This window comes from Suricata suricatta, chromosome 8, assembly GCF_006229205.1.
Source record: "Suricata suricatta isolate VVHF042 chromosome 8, meerkat_22Aug2017_6uvM2_HiC, whole genome shotgun sequence".
Lineage (NCBI taxonomy): Eukaryota > Metazoa > Chordata > Mammalia > Carnivora > Herpestidae > Suricata > Suricata suricatta.
The window spans coordinates 17144101-17167701 of NC_043707.1; the positions used below are offsets into that span (position 1 = coordinate 17144101).

The 23601-nt window shown below is 46.6% G+C and overlaps 1 protein-coding gene across 2 annotated transcripts; it reads right to left on the minus strand.

The window, feature by feature from the left end:
- Positions 1-6642: 6642 nt before the first annotated feature.
- On the minus strand, positions 6643-17236 carry NDUFAB1 (NADH:ubiquinone oxidoreductase subunit AB1). 2 transcript variants are annotated; one of them, XM_029949622.1, is made up of 5 exons: positions 17040-17236; positions 10006-10122; positions 8806-8893; positions 7566-7665; positions 6643-6802 (listed from the first exon to the last, which is right to left on the minus strand). In XM_029949622.1, the coding sequence occupies exons 1-4, from the start codon at positions 17193-17195 to the stop codon at positions 7574-7576; spliced, it is 453 nt and encodes a 150-aa protein (XP_029805482.1). In that variant the 5' UTR covers positions 17196-17236; the 3' UTR covers positions 6643-6802; positions 7566-7573. The 2 variants fall into 2 exon arrangements, with proteins under 2 accessions (XP_029805482.1, XP_029805481.1); XM_029949621.1 differs by having other exon boundaries at positions 17028-17235.
- Positions 17237-23601: the final 6365 nt, after the last annotated feature.

The window sequence follows — 23601 nt, forward strand, 5'->3', positions numbered from 1 at the left end:
TTTTTTTGCCAGCTGTGGTCTGCCATAGTATTCTCTGATTTATTTGGCTTTAAGTATATCCAAATTTGTTCCTGTGAAAAAGAGTCGATAGAGATTTTGGTCTATTTACTATGTTAGCCAAAATAACCTACTTGTCAGACATGCTTTGGGTAGGGCTGCTGGCCTTTGGTGCTCTGGCCCCCTGGGTGTCTGAGGAAAGCTGCCTCCCTGTCTGCGTGCCTTCTGGCTCATGCCTCCGGTGACTTCCCCTGGGCATGTTTAATAAAACACTGAGATGGAACCGCAGCGGGGGTTGGGGTGGGAGAGAAGATCTATTTCCAAAAACAGGATAAAAACAGTGCTTGGCATGAATAAAGAGTCACGACAGTTTGTCAAAACTGGTTTTGACCCAGTACCACCCATGGGACCCTCTCTCCTCTGCCCACTGTATAAATATTCCAGAAGGTTCAGCTTATTGTGGTCCTTCCCCCCCCCCACCCCCCGTTTTTCCCATATTTCCCCAGTATCTCAATCCTGAAGCAGTCCTGCCAGGTTCTTAAGCATCTGACTTCAGCTCAGGTCATGTTCTCACCATTCGTGGGTTCAAGCACCACGTGTGGCTCAGTGCTGACAGCTCAGAGCCTGGAGCCTGCTTCTGATCCCATCTCTCCCTCTCTCTCGGCCCCTCCCCCACTTGCATTCTGCCTTTCTCTCTCTCTCTCTCAAAAATAAACATTAAAAAAATTTTTTTTAAGGATCTGTCGTATGGGGGAGAGGGGTGAACTGGGGCTGTGCATGTGCTACACATTGGCTGATGCCCACCTGGAGAATCTGTACAGAGGGTGCTTCTGGATTTTATCCCAGTTTGGAACCATTATTCCCAGCACCTTCCAACCAATAGGATGAGTGACTGTCCTCAGATAAGAGAATGAGATAAACTCCAGCCTATCTTCCCATGCCTGCTGAGGTGATGTCTGGCATTTTCTCAATAGTAGTAACCAAGAGAACCCTCTTCTACAAACCCCATTCCTATCAGAGTAAGAGGCAAGGACTTCTTCCTACTCTTGCTCAAGAGGTGCTCTGCTTGGCCCTGCCGTGCTGTGGGAAATGGAGTTCCATCCCGCCCATGAGCTCTCTGCCAACACCACCTGGCTACTTTGAGCCAAACTAACCCTTCCAGCTTTCTTCCCCTAATTTACCAAGGCTGGCTCTGATCGGAAGCCTTCATTAGCCTATCTTAGTCTCCTGATAGAACTTTTCCTACTGTTTACCCTTCTTATAACTCCTAATTCTTGAGTTTCTTGCTTCTGTTTTACCTCTCTACCCTTTACCTAATGTTAATCCCTTGCTGTTTTCCCCTCTTTTGGTTTTGGAAATTTTCAAACCTACGGAAAGTTGCACTTTTCACTGAGGTTCACCAACTGTTAAAATATCAACACCACATGCTTGCTTTCTTCTCCAGACACACGTGCACTTTATTTTGCTGGAACACTGGACATAGACCTAGTGACACTCAGCACTCCCCTCCTAAGAATGACACTGCTGTACCTGAGCACAACACCACTGTCTCATCCAAGAAAGTTCTTATCAGTTCAGCAATATCTGGCATACAGACCAAAATATCTTCTAGAGCTTTATTTTCCCAACTCCTAATCCTTATGTTTTTGACTCTTTACCCTTGGTCTTGTGTTTCTTCAGTACCCACTTAGCTTTTCTGCTGTTGCTAATCTTGGTTTTTCTCTCCCACCTTAATTTCCCCCCTGTATTTCTTTCATCTTCATCTTCACTGTGACCCCTGATCTCTTCCCTTGCCTGAGACTTGCACTGTTTTATGTCGTGGGTTTGTCAATAATTGGCCAGAGTGGGATTCTGGAGGCTGCGTGCTCAGGACACCAGCACCTCACAGAGCAGAGTCCTCTCGGCCACCGTTGCAGCTCCGTTCCTCCATCTAAGTCTAAGCCTTACAGACTCCAGGGGTCCAGGAATCTGAACTCTTGGTTTTTGGCGACAAACCTGATTCCCATGATTCGGCTTGTATGAGTGGAGAGCCCAGGGTCTCACACCTATAGCCCAATGCACTCACTATTGTCAAGCTGTCAGGCATCTGACCCACTAACCCGACTCTGCTTTGTCACATAGTGCTCTTACTGGGGGCTTGCCGCCCCTGCCCTCCCCAAACGCACAAGCGTGGTAACCTCAGCATGGTAATCTAAGGCATGTGCTAGCTGATTTCCATTTGTTGTGAGTCTGGGGCTTTCAAATACTTCAACCTGTAGAAAACAGAGCAGCTTCGGCAGATCACCAAGCACGGTTTTGACCTCTTGCTATATGCCAGGCCAGTGCTACTTGGAAAGGGACTCACTCCAAACACTGCCTTTTGGTCCTGTGACATCAGCTTCTTCTAGTCTTACCATATGCCAGGCACTGGGTCATATTATACTTCACTACACCCCTCATCTCCCCCACGTTACCCATTAGAGGAAACAGGCTTAGCCAAGGATGTTGCCCGCCAGTGACAGAAGCTACTACCTAGAACCCAGTTTTGCTTGACACCAAAGTCTGAGCTCTAAATACACACCTTAAGGGCGCCTGGGTGGCTCAGTTGGTTAAGCGTTCGACTTCGGCTCAGGTCATGATCTCATGCTTCGTGGGTGGAAGCCCCGTGTCGGGCTCTGTGCTGACATCTCAGAGCCTGGAGCCTGTTATGGATTCTGTGTCTCCCTCTCTCTCTGCCCCTCCCCCATTCATGCTCTATCTCTGTCTCAAAAATAAGCAAACTATATAAAAAACAATTTAAAACGCACCTTATTATTGAGAACCCAGGCAGGTCCTCAGCTACTTTTTCTTTCACAGATTTTCTTCTTTCCCTGGCTTAGCTAGGTATCTTAAGGGCACTGACTTGCATTTGTAAGTTTGAACGCTGACATTTGTTTTTTAATTGGCTACCATGTTAAAAATCAAAACAGTAAGTAATCTAGTACTTGATAAAATTCAAGTGGTAGGTAATCTCACTCAGTTCTCAGTTCCGATCCCTCCTCCACTTAAGGCTTACGTGCGTAAGGATCCATCCCAGGAACTGAGTCCGTCATTGCCACTAAAACCCTTAAGGCTGGGGGCTTAACTCAATGTGGGAGTTTGCGGCTGGAGGGAACCAGCATGGTGGGGAGGGAGGAGCACCTCGAAAACTCAACTCTAGCCCGGTGACTCCAGTCCAGTTTTTCTTGAGCTCTTGCTGGTTACTGGTCATTTGCTTGGGTATCCTGCAAACAAATCCAACACAGTCCTCAGCTGAAACTCTCCCCCTTTGCTCTGATCTTCCTCCGTTCCTATTTGAGGCAGCAACTCTAGCAGCATGCAGCCAGACACTTAAGACAGACTGTGGGCTGGCTGCCTTTGGTCTGACCAAGCGTCACCATTTTTATTCCCACAAGATCTTTCCAGGCCGTCCCTCTTTATGCCATCCCAAAATCTGCATTTTTCTCAGGGGCCCTTTCAGTACCTACCACGTCCATCCCCTCAGCCCACCCTCTGCATAGCTGCCAGCATCCGACTGTGTCTCCCCTGCAGAAGGTCCTGCCGGCACCCACTGCCCTCGAGCTCCTTAACCAGGCTAAGGCCCCCTCCTTTCGGACTCGGTCCCCGCCAGGGTCAGGCGCCTCAGGCAGCCCCACCCAGGAGTTCACACTGGAGCAACCTCCCAGACTGAGCAAGTTGGTGGCCTCTTTCCTGCCCTGGCACATGCCGCTCACCTGCCTGCCTGGCCAACTCCTACTGGACCTTAGAAACTGCTCAGGCTTCACTGCCCGCCCGTGCTTTTCCCAAGATCAGCCCCCTCTTCTCTGCTCCTCCCAGTTTCCACTGACTGTTAAGTATCACTTTTATATTTTCATTTATTGCACAATATGTGATATTTATAATGAAAGAAATACTGACAAAATTAAGCCAGTGTATTTCTACCACATGGTAATCATTATTAACATTTCAGTATGTTAGAAATGGGATCATGCCAAACATTGATCTTCCCACAGTGCTGTGTAAAATTACTCCTATTGAGCCAGTCTTCTATGCCTGGATACCTACCTGTATGCCATCAACATACCCTTGTTACACGCATCACGAATTTTCTCCTTTTTTAGTTTGGCATATTTCAAACTGAACAGTGGAAAGAATAGAACAGTGAATACACATGTGCACACACACTCCTGTCACCTGGCCACCAGATGTAAACATGGTAGGTCACTCTTCTTTTTTCTCTTCTTGTGCTGAACCATCTAAAAGTTAGCTGGGCACATCTTGATGCCTTACCCCCAAGTGTCCGTAAATCTGTCCCCTAACAAGAAGTTCCGTCTACTACGTAAGGCTGCTATTGCACATTGCTCACCTATGTCCAGTCCACTGGTCCTCTGAACAGCTTGATCTTTTCCCCCAATCCTTTTTTTTTACCATAATAAATTGTTTAATGTGGCCATCTCTAAAACTTTCTGATTGTTCATCAAATACCATCTTTTTAAAAAATTTATAATAGTTTATTGTCAAATTGGACCTCCAATCCTTTTACGCTTCACATTTCACGAAGTTGATGTGTCTCTGGACCCCTTTAATTTAGGGTAGTTGCCCTTTTTTCCCAGGACACTGATTTTTTTTTTAAGTCTCCCCTTCTTAATTGATTTCCTAATGATTAGAGTCAGGTTAATGATTCCAGCAGACCCCAGAGGTGACGTTTCTCTTGGTTCATCAGATTGGGAGCAGTGGTGCTTGTTGGGATACTGCCGATCCTGAATAGAATGTATCACACGAATTCTGTCTTCTGAGAGGGGGAGCTGAGAGCGGACAGCGTGCTCAGGCCCCACCTGGCGAAGTGTGCCCCCTCCATGGCAGGGGCATCACTGCTTCACTGGGTGACCAGGTGCACTTGCTGCTTGGAGGACACACAAGCGTGAGGAGTGACGTGGCAGGACTGGAGACAGGACAGGAAGCAGGTCAGGACCGGCCCCACAGCCATCCTCTCGTCAGACTGCCCACAACAGACACACAGATCCTCAAAGACATTTGTAGGAGGCCATGAAAGCCAAACACACACAATCCCATTGATGCTGTTTTAATTCACACACTCTGGAATATACATTTGGCCAGTTCACTGCCTACCTGTGGTGGTACACGAGTCTGTCAAAGAATTTTCCAGCAAGTTCTTAGAGTAGAAAGATCTTTGCTGTTAACACCTAGATCCTAAAATAGCATTACCAGGAATTATCTGTGCCTGACTCAGTGAGCCTTTTCCCTGATTCTGGCTCTTCGGGGACTCTGCACAGCCCCAGAAGGCTGTGAACGGGCCCTGCACCAGCGGCGTATGGTGAAGACAGCGGCAAAGCACTCACCGTCAGCCCCGCTGGACCTCGTGACCTCAAGCAGAAACCACCACAGATGTGTTTTTTGACAAAATTTGCAGCTGCCAAGGGGTTGAAATAACCGGAAGAACAATCTACCCCAGATGTTAAACTGGTTCATCCCAATCAAAGCAGCTGCCTGCGGCCTGTTTTCTTCCCTCCCGGCTGCCCAGCGCCATTCCCTGGTTAAATGCTGCTGCTAACAGTGAGGGGGCTCCTGTGCTCCAATCCGGCATTTCTCCACGAACTCGCAAAGTGTGAAAACGTACACAGGCGGTGCGGCGTGACGACGAATGCCCGTCTCCAAATACGCGGAGAGCGGCAGCACAGAAGGCACTGGCGGCACCGGGTGCCCCCAGGAAGGAAGGAACCCAGGCCCAGATGGAACTGGAGCCGCTGCCTCTCGGCCAAAGAATTCTCTCCCAGGTTAGGGTCCCTGGGACAGCCACTGCGCTTCTGACACTACTTCCTGTTTGCCACGAGCCTCACCCCCCCCACCCCCCCAAACAAGACGTTCTGGGGGAGTGGAGCAATTATTTTGGCAGGTCTCACATGAAATCTCATCCAGAGCTAGGTGACTGCCTGCTTCACCTCCAAGGACCTGCACAGCGCTGTTAAGAATGAAAGGAGAGGCGCTGGTACTTAACTGATGTAGGACTTAGACCGACTTACCTGTCAATCTGACCTTCCAGGAGCAAAGAGAACTTTCTACCTTCCCAAAGAATTAAATTCTATTCATTTGGAGAGAGATCCACAGGACAGGGAGAGAAAGTCACTCAGGCTGGTGTCAGCTGATCCATCTGATAATCAAACTAATAGAGGCCAAAAAATTCTGAGGCCAAAAGTCCTTTGATCACTAACACTCGTTCCTTATATTAAAAGTAATGGGAGAGAAACTTACTTCAAGTAAACTGCTAGAAAAAAAAATTTTTTAATGCATGAATGCCAAGGACTAGCCAGACAAACCTTTAAAAATATTAAGTAAATTAGGGGCGGCTGGGTGGCTCAGTCGGTTAAGCGTCCAACTTTGGCTCAGGTCATGATCTCACAGTTTGTGGGTTTGAGCCCCACATCGGGCTCTGTGCTGCTGACAGCTAGCTCAGAGCCTGGAGCCTGCTTTCGATTCTATGTCTCTCTCTCTGACCCTCCCCTGCTCGTGAGGTCTCTATCTCTCAAAAATAAAGAAAAAATATTAAAAAAAATTTTTTTAATATTAACCGAATTCAGTATACACAAGTACTTTTTATAGACACTGAAAAACTGAAGACTGAGAAAAATGTTGGTTTTATAGATTTATTTTCAAAGGGCAAAACAGACAACTTAAATACAAGTCTAAACAGAATTATTCTGTCAAAGGTGGCAATAATGCCAAAACGCGTTCTCACTTCCAGACACTTGCCAGCATCTTCTGAGTCTTCTCTCAATGAAAAAAAAGGGGTCTGGCAAAAACAAAGTAAATTCAGTGTTTCTTTTTGGTGCATTGACTTTCAGGGACTTTGACGTGCTCAATGCAGGGTAACTGAAGTTACATACAGTCAATCACTTGATTATCCTAGAGTCTAAATAACAACAGCTAACATCTACTGACAGGTTTCTTTACCATCAAGCATGGTTGCAAGTGATTTGCACATGCCACCAAATTTCTCCATCACAAAAGCCACAGGTAGGTCCTATCATTACCCCCATTTTACATAGGAGGAAACAGGCTCAGAGGCTAGACAGCCTGCCCAAGGTCACCAGACTGACAGACCCGGACAGAGCTGAGGATCAGGTCCAGTGTCTGACTCCAGAGTCCATCCTCTCACCCTGGAGGCCTCTCCTGCCTGAATAAGCGTCAGGCTACCTCAGCTTCTGGGACAGCAGGCCGGGCTGGCTTCGGGTGGGTAACTGAGGGCAGTAGAGGTCTCCGCTTCTGGGTTACTTTGTTCAGTGTTTTGTAAAAAGTTTGCTTTTATGAAAAGGGCTGACAAGGAAGTCCTGTCCAAGAATGAGTTATTCACGGCCCATCTCAAGGATAAAAATGATCACGAAAGCCGGCCCCCTTTGAATGGCAGATAACCAGAAGGGACCTACATTTTATAACCAGTGAAAATTTGTCAAGCATTTCCAGGTTTTCCATTTTTCCCAAGTCTTACTTTACTGAAGAACTACGGAGAGATTAATTCTATGGGAGAACAACATTCTGTAAGTCAAATTATTTACCTGATGTTTTATTCATACACATCCTTCTTATCTGCAATGTAATCTACAATTTCTTGTGGACACATTAACTTCTCAGCATCTGTGTCAGGGATTTCAAACCCTACAAAGAAAACGTACAATGCCTGAGTATAGAAAAAATCCTTTAAAATTAAAAGCATCTGAACGCTTCTTTACCACCCACAAGTACATCAAAAATTTCCATCAACCCTGAATCCCATTTAAGTTATGGGCCAGTTACATTCTAGACAACAGTTATATAATATTGTATAGAACACCTGGGTTTTTTTTTATTTTTTTTTAATGTTTTATTAATTTTTGATACAGGAGAGACAGAGCATGAGAGGGGGAGGGTCAGAGAGAGGAGGAGACACAACTGGAAGCAGGCTCCAGGCTCTGAGCTAGCTGTCAGCACAGAGCCTGACGCGGGGCTCGAACCCACGAACGTGAGATCTGACCTGAGCCGAAATCGGAGGCTTAACGGACTGAGCCACCCAGGTGCCCCTGTTTTTTCTTACAGACAGAATTCATATGGTAGGAAATCCACCATTTAAAGTGTATAATTCAATGGTTTTTAGTATATTCACAAGGTTGTACAACCATTACCATTATCTAATTCTAGAACATTTCCATTACCATGTTCCCATCCTACCCCTAACTGAAATGATCCCGCTGGTGAGCATAATCTGTGAGGAGTTTTAACTGAGTGCTGCTCTGCAGGACGGCACAGAAGCCCCCTGGCTTTCCTTCGGGCAACTCAGCCAAACGCTGTGTTGTCGAGCCTTAAATAAGGTCTCATGTGCACAACTGTCTGAGAAAGCCGTGTGACCTGGGAGCGTGCACGGGAGGCACTGCCGGAAACCAGGCCTGTGCGTGTCTGGGCACGGCCACCTGGGCCTAACTCATGAGAGGTGCTGAGGTGTGTTCAGCTTCTCCACGGGTGAGCTTCTGCTTGAGGCTGAACCCCCACCTCAAGCACCCAAGTCCATCCTCCCCCAGGCCTTTCCTGGTCACTCAGCCCTCGGCACCAACACCAGGCACCCTGCTGACCCTGCACCAAGTGTGTTCTAATTGAGAGCACTGTCCCTAGCATTGACTTCACCTGATGCTTAGAAGCAGGCGTATATGTTGGGGAGTGCTGTTTCTATTTCTGTATTTGATTCAAATCCCAATTCAGACTCCCAGCGTTTCCTCCACCTAAATCAAGAATTACACTGTGCAGACCCCAGACTTAGCCTCTTACCAAATTCGTCCTCCATGGCCATGATAATCTCCACTTGGTCCAAACTGTCTAAGCCCAGGTCTTTCATGAAGTGGGAATTTACTGAGAGCTGCAAGAAAGGGACACCAAACGCAAAATTCAGTCCGTGATGACATTTGTTTTTCAAGATAACGGGGAGGTACAATGTCACTTAATCATTAGGTAGAAGAGGTTTCTTAACATAAAGAGGCCATATTTTATGTTTAATCTGTGCCAGCATTATATCTTAACTTACTCAACCTTGTTTTCAAATGGTTAGCAATATATACAAGGCTAATGATGGATTTCACTTTATGTAGTTAACTAAGATCTTTGATTTTTGCTCTGAAAAACTATCCTAGAAATGTAATGTACAACATGGTGACTAATAATACTGCACTGCGTGCCTGGAAATTGCTAGGAGAGTAGATCTTAAAAACTGTCATCATAAGAAAAAAACTTCTATGTGTTGTGATGGATGTTAACCATACTTAACTGTGATCAATTCAAAATCTATAAATATCATGATGTTGTACACTTGAAACTAACATAATGTTATATGTTAATCAGACCTCAATAATAAAACCCCCACTATTTACCTATACAGCATATTCAATTATTAAAGAGGGAATTTATGTACCACTGTGAGAAAAATGCTAGCGGCTAAATTAGAAAAGGTGCAAAACACTGTTTACGGTATTCCACCGCTTGTGTGTTTTAAAAAGGGTAGGAGATAAGGATCACATAGTACACAAAGTATACATATATATACATACATGTGTATACTTCCTCGCATATGTACTGAGTATCTCTGCAAAGATACCCAAGAAGCTGGTTCCACTGGCTGCCTCCCAAACAGGGAGCTCTGGCTGGGAGTCGGGGAGACTTTTTACTGAATATCCCTTTGGACCCTCTGAATTATGTACCATTGATTAAACGCTCATTTAAAGAAAAACATTAGGGACGCCTGGGTGGCTCAGTAGGTTGAGCGTTCGGCTTCGGCTCAGGTCATGATCTCATGGTTTGTGGGTTTGAGCCCTGCATCGGGCTCTGTGCTGACAGCCAGCTCAGAGCCTGGAGCCTGTCTTCAGATACTGTCTCCCTCTCTCTCTCTCTGACCCCTCCCTGCTCACGCTCTCTCTCAAAAATAAATAAAACATTAAAAGAAAAATTTAAAGAAAAACATTAAGCCACATCAATTACCTTTTCGGGGTCAATCTTGTCATAGAGTTTCAAGACGTAAAGAACACGGTCCTTGATTCCCTCTAACGTCAAAGGGGGCGCATCGCTGTATTGGCGGCACAGCTGCGTGACTGGAACCTAAAGCCGGGGCAGGAAGGAGGCGGTGTTGAACCTAACACGCCTCTATCAGTGCACTAGCTCACAGGTGCCTTCCGCGGGGCTTTCAGCGCTTCAGAGAACGCACATCCTCTGATTCTAACTTGGCCATTAGGCCACCCAGGGTCACAACCCTGGGTCATTTCAGAAGCCCTGGCGGCTCAGCACTGTAAAAACGGGCCTCCTCCCGCTCAGAGCCAGGGCTGCCCCCGTCTGGCCCAGGGAGACTGCCCGCCACGAAACCAGGCAGGGCCGCAGGTAAGCGGAAGTCTTCCTGTGGCCCCTTCTGCAGCCCGCCTGCCACTCTGAGGCACTGCCACCATTAACAGTGAGGCATGCCGGAGTCAACGTAAGCCACCTGGAAAGAGCTGTCATGGGAAACGGAGCGGCAGCTCACCCTGAGGGCCACACAGCACAAGGTCTAGAGTGGTCCTGGCAGTGATTACGTGGACATCGGCCAGGGCAAATGAGCCAGCTGTCAACCCAAAGGAGATGAGGGAGCCCAACAGTCCTTAGAGTCTAATCTGTTTCTGTTTCAGGGTAGGCTTGACGTATCGCCACGCGTAAGACCATGAGGCTTTCTGGGTTTTGCCATGATGGGAGTGGAATCTCAAATGTCTCTGGTACTAGCCTACTTGATACTCAGCTAGGCATTAGGGTCTCAGAGGGATTCTTTTACCAAAACTGAAAAGTCCAATTCACAGTTCAGCAGGCGTAATGCTGGGGAAGGTACAATGCAGAACACGAGGCACAAAACAGCTGTCTGACACTTTTGCTCACAATGAAGTCCCTAACCTGAACTTCTGTGTTTACCTTTTAAAGTTGATTTTAAATCTGCGGTTTGGAGTTCCTAGGGCAATCTCCCTAGGTTTGCGTGTTGGGGCCTAGGTCCCTGAGACTGACAGAGGTTTATGAAAATCGTAATTAAAAATGCTGCTGAATGAACCAAACTCATATATACCTCTGAATAAGAAATACATATCTTAAAAAAAAATCACATATTGAAATCAGGTTTAACCAGCAAGCTATAAAGAGATTAGATGAAGAGCTTTATGGATATTCATTCTGAGGTACTTCTGAGTACTTTCAGAGTTTAAGAGCACTTATTTTTGGCTAACTATGTATAGCGTCCTTTTCCTTTCCAACCGCAGTGTGGGTTAAGGAGACTGCTGCCATGGGACCATCTCTGGGCCTACTTGTCCACAGTCACTAGAAGTTTCCACAAGCCACAGGTAAAATGAAGCAGCCAAAGGGACTAAAGAGACAGAGAAAGGAGTTAATAGTGGTGACAGGAAAGAACTTTGAGGGGGAAGGACCTGGCAGAGGCCTCGTCAGTGCACATCAAGAAGCGGTATGACAGGGCGCCTGGGTGGCTCAGTTGGTTAAGCATCCAACTTCAGCTCAGGTCATGATCTCGCAGTTTGTGAGTTTGAGCCCCACATCGGGCTCTGTGCTGACAGTTCAGAGCCTGGAGCCTGCCTCAGATTCTGTGTCTCCTTGTCTCTCTGCCCCTCCCCCACTCATATTCTGTCTCTCAAAACAATACATGTAAAAAAAATAAAAAGTGGTATGAGAGGGAAGGGAAATGGGAGGCTGTGCCGCAGAGCGCCCGAGGGAGGAGGAGGCTGGTGAGAGCATATGTGTACACAACTACCCAGCTGGCCCACCAGGTGTCAGCACCATCCCCGGCAGCACTGGCAGGTGCCTGCGCTTGGGTCAGGCAGGCACCACGTGATGGTGATGAAAAGGGTCTCCACCTGGAGAGTACATGCCAGTCCAAAGTGGGGGACGACCGTGGGCCCGGCACAGGGCAGGCAGGTGCAGTGGGGGACAGCTCAGACTCTGGAATAAAACTGTCTACATTTGTACCCTGGCACTAGCTCTTACAAGCTGTGTGGCCTTGGGCTCAGTTTCCCTATCTGTAGAATGAGGACAGCTTACAGCACTGCTGTGAGGCGTCACCAACAGAGTGTGCAGGGCTCAGAGCCACCCGGCCTGTCCACACTGACTGCTCCTGGGGCCTGTCTCGGAGGATTGGGGTAATGACCCGCCAGTCTGAGGCTCTGATGGTAGTATGGCCCCTAAGTACTTGATCCCACTCCTTCCCTCTCCACCCCCCCCCCCCCCCGCACTTCTGGTCTCTTTATGGACTTTTTACCCTAGGTTGGACTATGGTGCTGCAATAGGCACTTTACAACCATCACTCCTTCATTCTGACAACAGTCCTGTTTTACAACAGGAAACTAAGACAAAAGTTTGTATCCCAGCTCAGCCTCTTGGGAGGGCCTTACTGCCTCCTTCCTGCTGGACTCAGCTATGAAAGAAAAAAAAAAAAAAGAGGGCAGAGGGCACAGAATGGGCACAGACACCTCTGCAATGTCCCTAACAATCAACATATGTTTTTGGTACTGTTTTCCCCAAGATCTACACTAAACAATTCTATGTGACCTAAGTCACCTCCCACAGCCATCAGAGAAGGCACTCTTTGCAGGAAAAGAGGGACTACCCTCAAGACTAGTAGAAACGAATTACCTGGTTCATTTCCCTCAAAATCCATCAGTCTCCACTCGGGTGCCTCTCTGACAAAGGGAAACTGAGGAACCTCAGTTTAAAGCTCAGTAGACAGTTTTGAAGGCCATCTCTACCAAGTGCCCTCGCCTGGACAGTTCCACCTGGGTCACAGCCATCTCCACATCAGTTTGCACATCCTTACCTGTCTCCAGAACACCTGCTCCTAGACCTCTAATTCCTTGTTTGCCACCTGGTGCTCTGGCCAGAGACCTGAGAGCCAACCTCCACTCTTCCCGCTGTCTCACCATGTTTGCTGGGCCACGCAGCCTGGCCCATTGGGAGGAAAGATCTCCCTTATTCAACACACCTTGTTTCACATTTACGCACTGCCACCCAAACAGAACACCACATTCCTTAGCACCCTTCACAACATGCCTATGTCTGCCTCAACTCGGGTGTCCCCTCCATTCCACTGGCACCTTAGGGTCAACCGTAAGAGTGCCAGGCTCCTCCTGGCCTCTGCATGTGCTGTCACGCTGTGGCCTGAGTGCGTGAGAAACTGCCATTTTTGAGACTCTGCTCACCGGGGGGAGGGGGGGCGCGCGCGCACTAGGTAGGTCCCTCTTCCGTGCTGTTCATGCTCCCTGTCCTCACACATGGCTCATGGCTCTGTCTTATCTTCACACACAGGACTGTCCCAGCAGCCTGTGAGCTGTACCGCCTGTGCCTAGCACTGTCCTGTAGGCTCGAACTACAAAGATAAATATGACCTCTACCCTGAAAGAAGCTTATGGTCTAGTGGAAAAGACCAGTCCAAAGAGATTATTTCGGTTGTAATAAAAAGGTAGCAAGAGCCGTGACAGGTGTTATTTGTAGGCTACTACTTCAGGAACGAAAGTCGTCATTCAGTCCTTGACAGGCAAGGAAGAAACAGATATCAAACCTGGAGTTAGCCCTGAAAGGACAGGGACATTCAAGGAGGGAAGGTCAGGCCAAGAAAAAGAACTGAGGCCTGAAAGTGTAGCAGGTCTGTGTGGGAAGAAACCAGTTCATGTTGCTGGAGACTGAAGGGTAAGGGGGATCACAGACAGGCTCTGAGGCTGAAGAGGCAGGGCCTGGAGCTGCAGAGACCTGAGTAAGACACAACAGCCGAGCTTTCCTGCGCAAGTGTTTTGCCTTTACTATGCCCCACAGAACGCTGTAGACATCCTCTTTGTGCTCTGGGCTTTGAGACAGTTCAGATTTGAGGCCTGCCTGGGTCAAGTGTAAGACATCCAGGTTCCATTTTAGGCCACCACTCTTGTTTTTCTTACCTTTTATTTTATACTGTCTTATTTTTACATCCAGGAGACATGTTTTATAGCTCCTTTCAGGGGGCGGGGATGCATTAGAATATAAATGAATAACTAGTTCCTCTGGAGCCGGCATAGTGGATGAATTTGAGGAGAAAAAATATAATGGAAAAGAATGGGTGGAATAAGCAATAGTCCAGATGAAATGAGCAAGGGCTGGAGGTGAAAGTTTGGGGTACTGGGAAACGGGCAGTAACAAACCAAGAGAGTGAAGAGACAGACCAGCAAGAGAGTGTGGTAAGAGATCTTTGGAACTTACCAACATTTAAGGATTAGAAATAAACTACTGGGACCTCATCAAGATAAAAAGCTTCTGCACTGCAAAGGAAACAGTCAAGAAAACTAATAGGCAACCGACGGAATGGAAAAGATAGTTGCAAATGACATATCGGATAAAGGGCTAGTATCCAAAATCTACAAGGAACTCACCAAGCTCCACACCTGAAAAACGAATAATCCAGTGAAGAAATGGGCAGAATACATGAACAAACACTTCTCCAGAGAGGACATCCAGATGGCCAACAGGCACATGAAACAATGCTCAGCGTCACTCAGCATCAGGGAAATACAAATCAAAACCACACTGAGATACCACCTCATACCACTCAGAGTGGCTAAAATGAACAAATCAAAAGACTACAGATGCTGGCGAGGATTTGTAGAAACAGGCACTCTCCTACACTGTTGGTGGGAATGTAAACTGGTGCAGCCGCTCTGGAAAACAGTATGGAGGTTCCTCAAAAAAACTATCAATAGAACTCCCCTATGACCCAGCAATAGCACTGCCAGGAATTTACCCAAGGGATACAGAAGTGCTGATGCATAGGAGCACATGTATCCCAATGTTCATAGCAGCACTTTCAATAGCCAAATCGTGGAAAAGAGCCTAAATGTCCATCAACTGATGAGTGGATCAAGAAGATGTGATATATATACACAATGGAGTACTGTATGGCAATGAGAAAGAATGAAATCTGGCCATTTGTAGCAAAGCGGATGGACCTTGAGGAAGTCATGCTAAGCAAAATAAGTCAGGCAGAGAAGGACAGATATCATATGTTGTCACTTTATAGGTCTAACAGGAGAAACCTAACAGAGGACCATGGGGAGGGAAAGGAGGGAAAAAAGCGATAGAGAGGGGGAGGGAGGGGGAGGGAGGCAAATCTTGAGAGACTTGAATACTGAAACCAAACTGAGGGCTGAAGCGGGAGGGGGAAAGGGAAAGGGGGGTGATGGTCATGGAGGAGGGCACTTGTGGGGAAGCAATGAGTGTTACATGGAAACCAACTTGACAATAAACTATATAAAAAAAAAATAAAAAGTGTCCCAACAGGGTAGGAGCAGACAGAGAGGGAGAAAGAACGAACCACAACAAACAATATAAAACAATCTAGAGAATAGCAGCAGGGAATGAGCTGGCAAGTTTACCATGAGGCCATAGAATTAACTAATCTCTTTCCTTTGTATCTCTCTCTCTACCCTTCAACAGCCAGAATAAGGTCTGGACCATGGCTGTCCTATTCCTTTGAATGAACAAGTGTTTTCTCTCTCTCCAATCTGCAAAGGATGTAAGGTGGTTAAATGGTAGCACTTGGTCAAAGTCACTTTGTAAATATAAATAAAAAGAGTTCTTCTGCTGTATATGTGAACCAAGCGGAGGTAGTGGGACATCTCTGAGCACCCTGTCATTCAAGGTGTGGTCCAAAAACCAGTGGCACCAGGATCTCTGGGAGCCCATTGGAAATGAAGACTGTTGGGCGCTTCCCCAGAATCTGTATTTTAATCCACTGATCTGTAACAATTAAGTGTGAGAATTGGTGCTCTATGAACGGGGCAATCATTTCACATTTTAGCCTGCAATAGAAATCCATCTCACAAAGAAAATATTCAACTCTACAGATTGCCCTTTACCTCTTAACTTCAAGGTGACACTTTCAACCTTTTGATTCAGGCAATGGGGCCAATGCCTTATGTATTAATCCATCACACGGTCAGTAAATCTCAACCCTAGCCACAGAAACACAGACACCCAGGACCCAACTCTAATGATTGATTTGGCCCGGGCATCCTTATCCTTATATTCTAATATGTAGTCAATACTTAAATATTGAAATCACCGTTAAGTCCACTGCTTTGGGTGGGGGGTTCTCAACTTGACCTTGAGAAGTCTATTCTACTTTAAGGCAGGCGTTCTTGACCTTGGCCCAAACCCTTTAGTCACCTGGGGACCTTAAATAAAAACCCATGCCAGGGCCTCAGGTCAGATAAGTAAATCAAAATGCACAGTGGCGGGGAGGAGTGGGTAGGGGATTTCCCCCCCTTCTTTTAAGCTGCTCAGGTGATCTGAATGTGCAGCAAGGGTTGAAGGTTGAAAATTACTGCCCTAAAGAGAATTTCTGCCTCACAAAGGTTTCATCCGACAGAAAGGCTGGATACTACTTTTTTTTCTATTTTTACTCGCAGGAAGAGAGCGAACAGGCAAAAGGCACTACAGGGAGAAATCCCGAAGGAGAAATGCTCTGGAGAAGTTTATAGGCCAGTGTGACTGACTTCCTTTTTGCACCTTGTCATTAGTTTTCCCCCAGAAAGCTATCACGGTATTTGTCATTATCACTACAACTAACGGAGACCAGTATTTTAAGAGCTTACCAAGCACCGCAACTAGGTTGCTTTACCTACATCATCCTCTTAAAATCTCATTGCAACTCCACAAAGTAGAGACTAGGACCCCAATTTTGCCGTTCCGACTAATGTTAGGTAGGTCACAGACTTGCTCAAAGTTTCGGTAAGTGGGAGCTAGCATTCAAACCCAGGGGTGTTTGGAGGGTCTGTGCTCCGGCTCATAAACACTAAGTCACTGGTGCTCCCAGCAGGGGTCAACCAAGCACCACGAGTGAGTGGGACAGGCGTAGAGCCAGACGTTCCCCCGGTCAGCCCCACCGCAGCTGGCGTGGCCCCGCTGCCTGACCCCTCCCCCCCATCCCTGACCCCTGCCAAGCCCGCAGCAAAGTCACCGCGAGTCACCTGCGTGAGTACCGAGGCAGGATGCAGAGCCCCAGGCCTCGTCCGGGCTCCCGCGGGGCACAGGGTGATGCTGAGTGGCCGGGATGCGGCCAGCGTGGGGACCCGGGGAAGCGGCGCGAAGGCCGCAGGCAGTCGGCGGACACAAGCGGAAAGGACACGAGCCGCCATGACTACGCTGACCCAGGATGCACTGCGCCGCGCCCTCCCGCCCAGTTTCCTCTCCGCTCGGCGCAGGGGACGCACAGAGCGGCGCAGCCGGCGGCCAATAGCCATAGCGGCCCCTGGCGGCTCCTGGTGGCACTGCGCCCTCCTGGAGTGCGGTCCAGTGGTCCAGGGCAGGAAGGGACCAGCCGCTAGCGCCAGAACTATAACCTCGTACCTACTCTTTCCCTAAACACTAATCATTAACACAAGAAAGGAACTAAGTTTTATTTATTCTCTGAAAGGTCTGATACACATTTGTTTAGCTTTTTTTTTTTTAATGTTTATTTACTTACTTTGAGAGAGAGCTAGAGAGAGCGCGAGCGCAAGCAGGGAAAGGGCAGAGAGAGAAAGAAAATTGTGAGCAGGCTTTGCGCTGTCAGCGCAAGGCGCAGGCGCGGGGCTCGAACCACGTACTGTGAGATCCGTACCAGAGCAGAAACCAAGAGTCCAATGTTAACTGACGGAGCTACCCAGGCGCCTTTTTTTTTTTTTTTTTAAGTTTTGATCTCACAATTATTCCACAGGTAACAAAATGATTTAATAGGTCCAAACAATATAAAATAAAATGTGAAAAAAATCAGAATAAATTTAAATATATGTTGGCTAATAAATGTGGGAATTACAATAAAGCAATACACAAGTTTTAAAACGTAATACATAAATAATATAGTTCACAAAAATGGAGTAAGTGGGAGACATTTAAACGTGCTAATCTTATACTTTCTTAGCAAGTAAATTGAAATGCAGAAGAATGACTCTGAACTCTGAAAACTGCCTGGATGAACACTCCAATAATGTCTTCAGTGTTCCATTTCTTTCTTTTTTTTTAAGTTTTTATTTTTATTTATTTTGAGAGAGAGAGCGAAGGGGGAAGAGGCAGAGAGAGGGAAAGAGAACAGCAGGCTCTTTAGTAGTCAACACAGAGTCTGACATAGGGCTCAGACCCACAAACCATGAGATCATGCCCCAAGCCAAGAGTTGGACCCTCAACAGACTGAGCCACACAGGGGCCCCTCTGTTTCTTACTTTTGTTAAATTCAAATATAATAACACGTTGTGAGCGGGGGCCCAGCCCACGCACCTTAGTCTCAGGGTCTCTGAATAGGGGTTGGTGTCAGTGCAATACCTATAAGAAAGAAGACAGACAACGTGAATGGTGGTAATACCACACTTTACTAAGATAGTCAGTGTCTTATATACCATAGGTGATTACATTTTTTCTTTAATGATTACCTAGTTTATGGTCCTTGAAAAAGTAAAAACATGTTCTGGGAAGGATCATTTCTATCACGGAAGAGAGAACAGCTGTGAGAACAGAAGTCAAAAAACAGGAATGAGGGAGTCTGTCTCTATGTGTAAGATAAGCCCAAAGAATTTTCTTTTCTTCAAGGCCTTTTAGCAGTTATTTCTGGGCAAGACGCTTATCATCCAAGAAGTAAATTTTAGATAGAGGATTGTGTTTGTCCCCAACAGCAGGCAATAAGCTGGAAACAAAAATAATGTAAGGGAAAGCTGGCGTCACTTAACTGACCCAAGTTGATTCAAAACTTAAAAGTATATGCCTTTTTGCAAAGCAACGAGAAAATCATAGACAGGTTAAACAGAAGCCACATGTGCAGCCCAGGAGGCCGAATGTTGTTTCACAGTCTTTTGACTTGTTCCGCAACTTCCCAAATAGTTCACCTGCGCCCCGGAGGCCTAGCCGTCACCGTCACTATATAGATTCTCCTGTGCTCCGGAGGCATTGCTGTCAACGGTCGCTATGCGGGAGGTTTTTTGGCCTACTGGGCCCCAACCGTTGTGCCTTTAATTTAATATAGACTGCGTAGGAGTTCAGTCGGAAGAATATGCAACTCGACCTCTGGGTCCTGAGTTCCAGCCCCATGGTGGGTGTGAAGATTACTTACAAAACATTTTTTTTAAACAAGTAAATAAATAAAATAGACGGTTGTAAAATCATTTCTATTTATGTGTTCATTAAGTTACTGAGTGTCTGTTCTATGATAGTTGTTATGTGCTAGTTGCTACAGCAGTGAGCAAGCCAGGCGGTTTATTCTCATAGTTTACATTCTAGTGGGAAGACAGAAAATAAATAAAAATAAACACCTCCCCCCACCCACAAACAAAAACACCTGGGAAGCAGTGATAAGTACAATGAAGAACCATACAGTAGGGAGAAGGATAGTGAAGGAGTATCGGAGGTATGTTATTTATTTTTTATTTTTACAAATATGTTTGTTTAGAGAGCAAGCAGGGAAGGAGCAGAGAGGGAGAGAGAGAGATAGACAGAGACAGACAGAGAGAAAGACAGAAAGAGAGACAGAGAGAGAGAGAGAGACAGAGAGACTGAGAGAATCTTAATTAGGCTCTACGCTCAGCATGGAGTCTGACAGCGCTCCGTCCCACTACCCTGGGATCATGACCTGAGCTGAAATCAAGAGTCCCTTGCTTAACCACCTGAGCCACCCGGAGGTCTGTTATTTCAGGTAGGGCAGTCAGGTGATTTCTGAGCTGAGGGGAGGGAAAACAGAGCCTTGGGGTCACCCTGCTGCTGGTGATGCCAACCAGAGTGTCTGTGGCAGTGCAGGCAGTGGACGCTAGGCTTCCCCAGCATCCTGACTCCACTTCACTGCTTATTAGGCAGCCTTCTATTTCTGCAGAAAACTGGACCGGAAAATCTGACTGGAGTCTGAGGAGCAGGGCCCATTACACCTGCTTAAGCCACCAGTGACACACCAGCCTGATTACTCCTTCCTGGTGACACTCTGAGACAGACCCACAAAAACAGACCTGTGATGTGACCCCGCAGCATTAACAGAAGGGGGAGCACTCAAGAAGAGCCTGATAATCTACTAAGCCCACAACTGGAAACTTGTCTTCCCACAACCTGTCTGATTTCTGTGCTACATTTCATCCTTTTGGTCAAAAATAATAAACCACCTCTTATTTAAATGATATACTTTGAGAGACCTCCTTTTTCCTTCAGCAAACACTGAAAGAGAAAATGTCAGCCTCCATGGTTTGCAGGGCAAAAGGCTGAATATTAAGATTGGGGTCAAATCCTCAGCAGCTGGGAAGATTTCAGCGACGGCACTGGTGCCTTCCAATAGCACCTCCTCAAAGGATGTATAAGCATCAACTCTGTAAGCTTCCTCCATCCATCACCCCCAACCCTCCAGTTGTCCCTCCTTCCTTCCAGCCCATTTACACTATTGTCTCATCCTCTCCTGTTCCCTGGGACCTGTCCTGACCGCCACTTCTCTTCTTCCCTGTGCCTTCAACCTCCTGCTTTCTCCTGGCTCCTGCCCTTAAGCCCATAAACATGCCAAAGTTTCTCCTACTCTAAAAACAAGGCCAGGGGCCTCTTCTGCTGACCTCTTATATACACCTAACATTCCACTCCTCCTTTCTTCCTAGTTAAAAGCTTTTTGAAAAAAAAAATAATCTACACTTTCAGCTTTTATTTAAAAAAATTTTTTTAACATTTTATTTTGGGAGAGAGAGACAGAGTGCAAGCGGAGGAAGGGCAGAGAGAGGTGGGGGGAGACAAAGAACCTGAAGCAGGCTCCAGACTCCTAGCTGTCAGCACAGAGCCTCACGTGGGACTCAAACTCATGAGCCATGAGATCATAACCTGAGCTGAAATCAGACGCCTAGCCGACTGAGCCATCCAGGTGCCCCTATTTTATTTATTTTGAGAGAGAGTACACATTAGTAGGGGAAAGGTAGAGAGAGAATCCCAAGCAGAGTCCAACTTGGGGCTCAAACTCACAAACCGTGAGATCATGACTTGAATCAAAATCAAGAGTCAGATGTTTAACTGACTGAGCCACCCAGGTGCCTCCAAAATCCCCCGTTTTTCAGAATGGATGCACTCCAGAAGTTTTCATTCCTACCTGCATCCAGCCCTGGTCTCTTTTCTGAGCTTCCCAGTCCTATATTCAACTGCCTATTACCAGATGATCTAGAATCAGTGGAACGAGCTATCATCTTCCCCTCATGTGTTCTGTTTCAACGGCTGACACCATTACCCGCTAAGCCAAAATTCTAAGATTCCTTCCTCTCCTCATCTAATGCGTTCACTTAACACTGCTCCTTTCTTTTCCCTCCTAAATCTCTCTTCAGTCCAGGTCTTTCATTCCCAGGGCCCCCGCCCCAGGTCAGGCCACCTTCACGCCCCGACCCTTGTCCTCCGTTGCTAGAGTGGGGCCTTATCACTCCCTGGTCAAACCCTTCAACAGTCTGTACACCTGCAGAGCGAAATCCAGGTTTGCCAACATGCGTCACAAGCTCCCTGGCCACCTCTCTAGCTTCCTCACTCCATTCCCCACTGCATGACCAATACTCCTGCCATAATGAGTTGTTTGGAGTTCATGCACACTGTCCCGTCTGTCTGGAATAGCCTTGCTTCTGCTCTGACCTACTTACCCTGCTAATTTGTCATCCCCCATGGAGCATTTCCGTGCTGTGCTCACTGCCCACCCTTTGAGCACTCTGAACAGACCCTCTAAGTCTAAGGCACAGTCTTTAATGTACTGTTTAGTGTCACAGTTCCCCTCATCAGCCCGTGTATGTCTGCAGGGCGGGGGCCTCACAGCAATCCTCTTCATCCCTACTACGTCAAGTATGTGCTCAGTGTTTGTTCAACCGTTACTGAACTGGAATTACTGCTGACTCTACGGTTTTCTGGACTCTTAAATCTTGTAGATAGTATGTTTCTCAGGATCCTTGAGTAAATTAAATCTGTGAAAAGCCCTTTATTATCTCTATGTGCTAGGAAATAAAAGTATCTCATTTACGCTAGAGATAGTGGGAAAAGAATGAGCATAAGAAAGTTAAATCTTTTATGCAAATGTATCAAAGGAAAATCATGAAGTTAGCAAAAACCACTCTAGTACACACCATAAAAAGGTATCTCTAAAAGATAAGTAATTGGGGCCTGGGTCTGGGTGGCTCAGTTGGGTAAATGTTCCACTTCAGCTCAGGTCATGAGCTCGTGGTTCATTAGTTCAAGCCCCACATCAGGCTCTGTGCGGATAGCTCAGAGCCTGAAGCCTACTTCAGATTCTGTATTTCCCTCTCTGCCCTGTCCCTGCTCACACTTTTTTTTTTTAACTAAAAAAAACCTTTTTTAATTTATTTTTGAGAGACAGAGACAGTGCGAGCAGGGGAGGGTCAGAAAGAGAGGAGATACAGGATCTGAAGCAGGCTCCAGGCTCTGAGCTGTCAGCACAAAGCCCAACGCAGGGCTTGACCCCACAAACCGTGAGATCATGACCTGAGCCGAAGCTGGACGCTTAACCAACTGAGCCACCCAGGCGCCCCTCGCACTCTCTCTCTCAAAAATAAATCAACATTAAAAAAGTAGTACAAGTAAGTTATATAGATCATGAATATATACTTCCAGTGAGAATGTTGAGCAAATAAATACCTAACTCATGGGACAAAATTTCCAATGATACCACCAGACTGGAACTGTAAACATCTCTGTCTCTCAAAGTCACAAAGGCAAAGGTGAAGATGAGGGACTCAGGACATACTACTGTGTTGATTCAAGGTGACTCTAGGGGCGCCTGGGTGGCTCAGGTAAATGTTCAACTTTTTTTTTTTTTAATTTATAGTTTGTCAAGTTGGTTTCCATATAACGTCCAGTGCTCTTCCCTGTAAGTGCCCTCCTCCATATCCATCAGCCTCCTTCCTCTTTCCCCCTTCCCCCCTCAGTGTTGATTAACTCAGGTCATGATCTCATGGTTTGAGTTCGAGCCCTGCAAGGGGCTTCATGGTTGGGATTCTCTCTCTCCCTCCTTCGCTCTCTTTGTCTCTCAAAATAAATACATAAAAACTTTAAAAAAACATTCAAAATGACTCTAGTGATACTAGAGGCACTGGGAATCAAGAATTCATGAAAAGAATGTAAAAGAACAATGGCATTTCTAGATTAGCATGTTTTAATAGGCTTTCTGTTATCTTTGGTAGGTATGTAAAAGTAAAAGCACTACAAATAGCATGAGAAGTATATTGCATGTTGGTATACGAAGTTAACTGGACTTTGCAGAGAAAGAGAATTTTTTTGTTTTTAATAAGGCTTATTTACTTTGAGAGACAGAGAGAGAGCATGAGCGGGAAAGGGACAGAGAAAAGGGGGGAGAGAATCTCAAGCAGGCTCTGAGCTACCAATGCAGAGGCTGTTGCGGAGCTCAAACCCATGAACTGAGCTGAAATCAAGAATCAGATGCTTAACCGACTGAGCCACCCAGATGTCCCAGAGAAGGAGAGAATCTTAAGCAGTCCGTAGGCCCAGTGCAAAGCCCCGCATGGGACTCGATTTCACGACTGTGAGATCATGATCTGAGCCGAAACCACAAGCCGG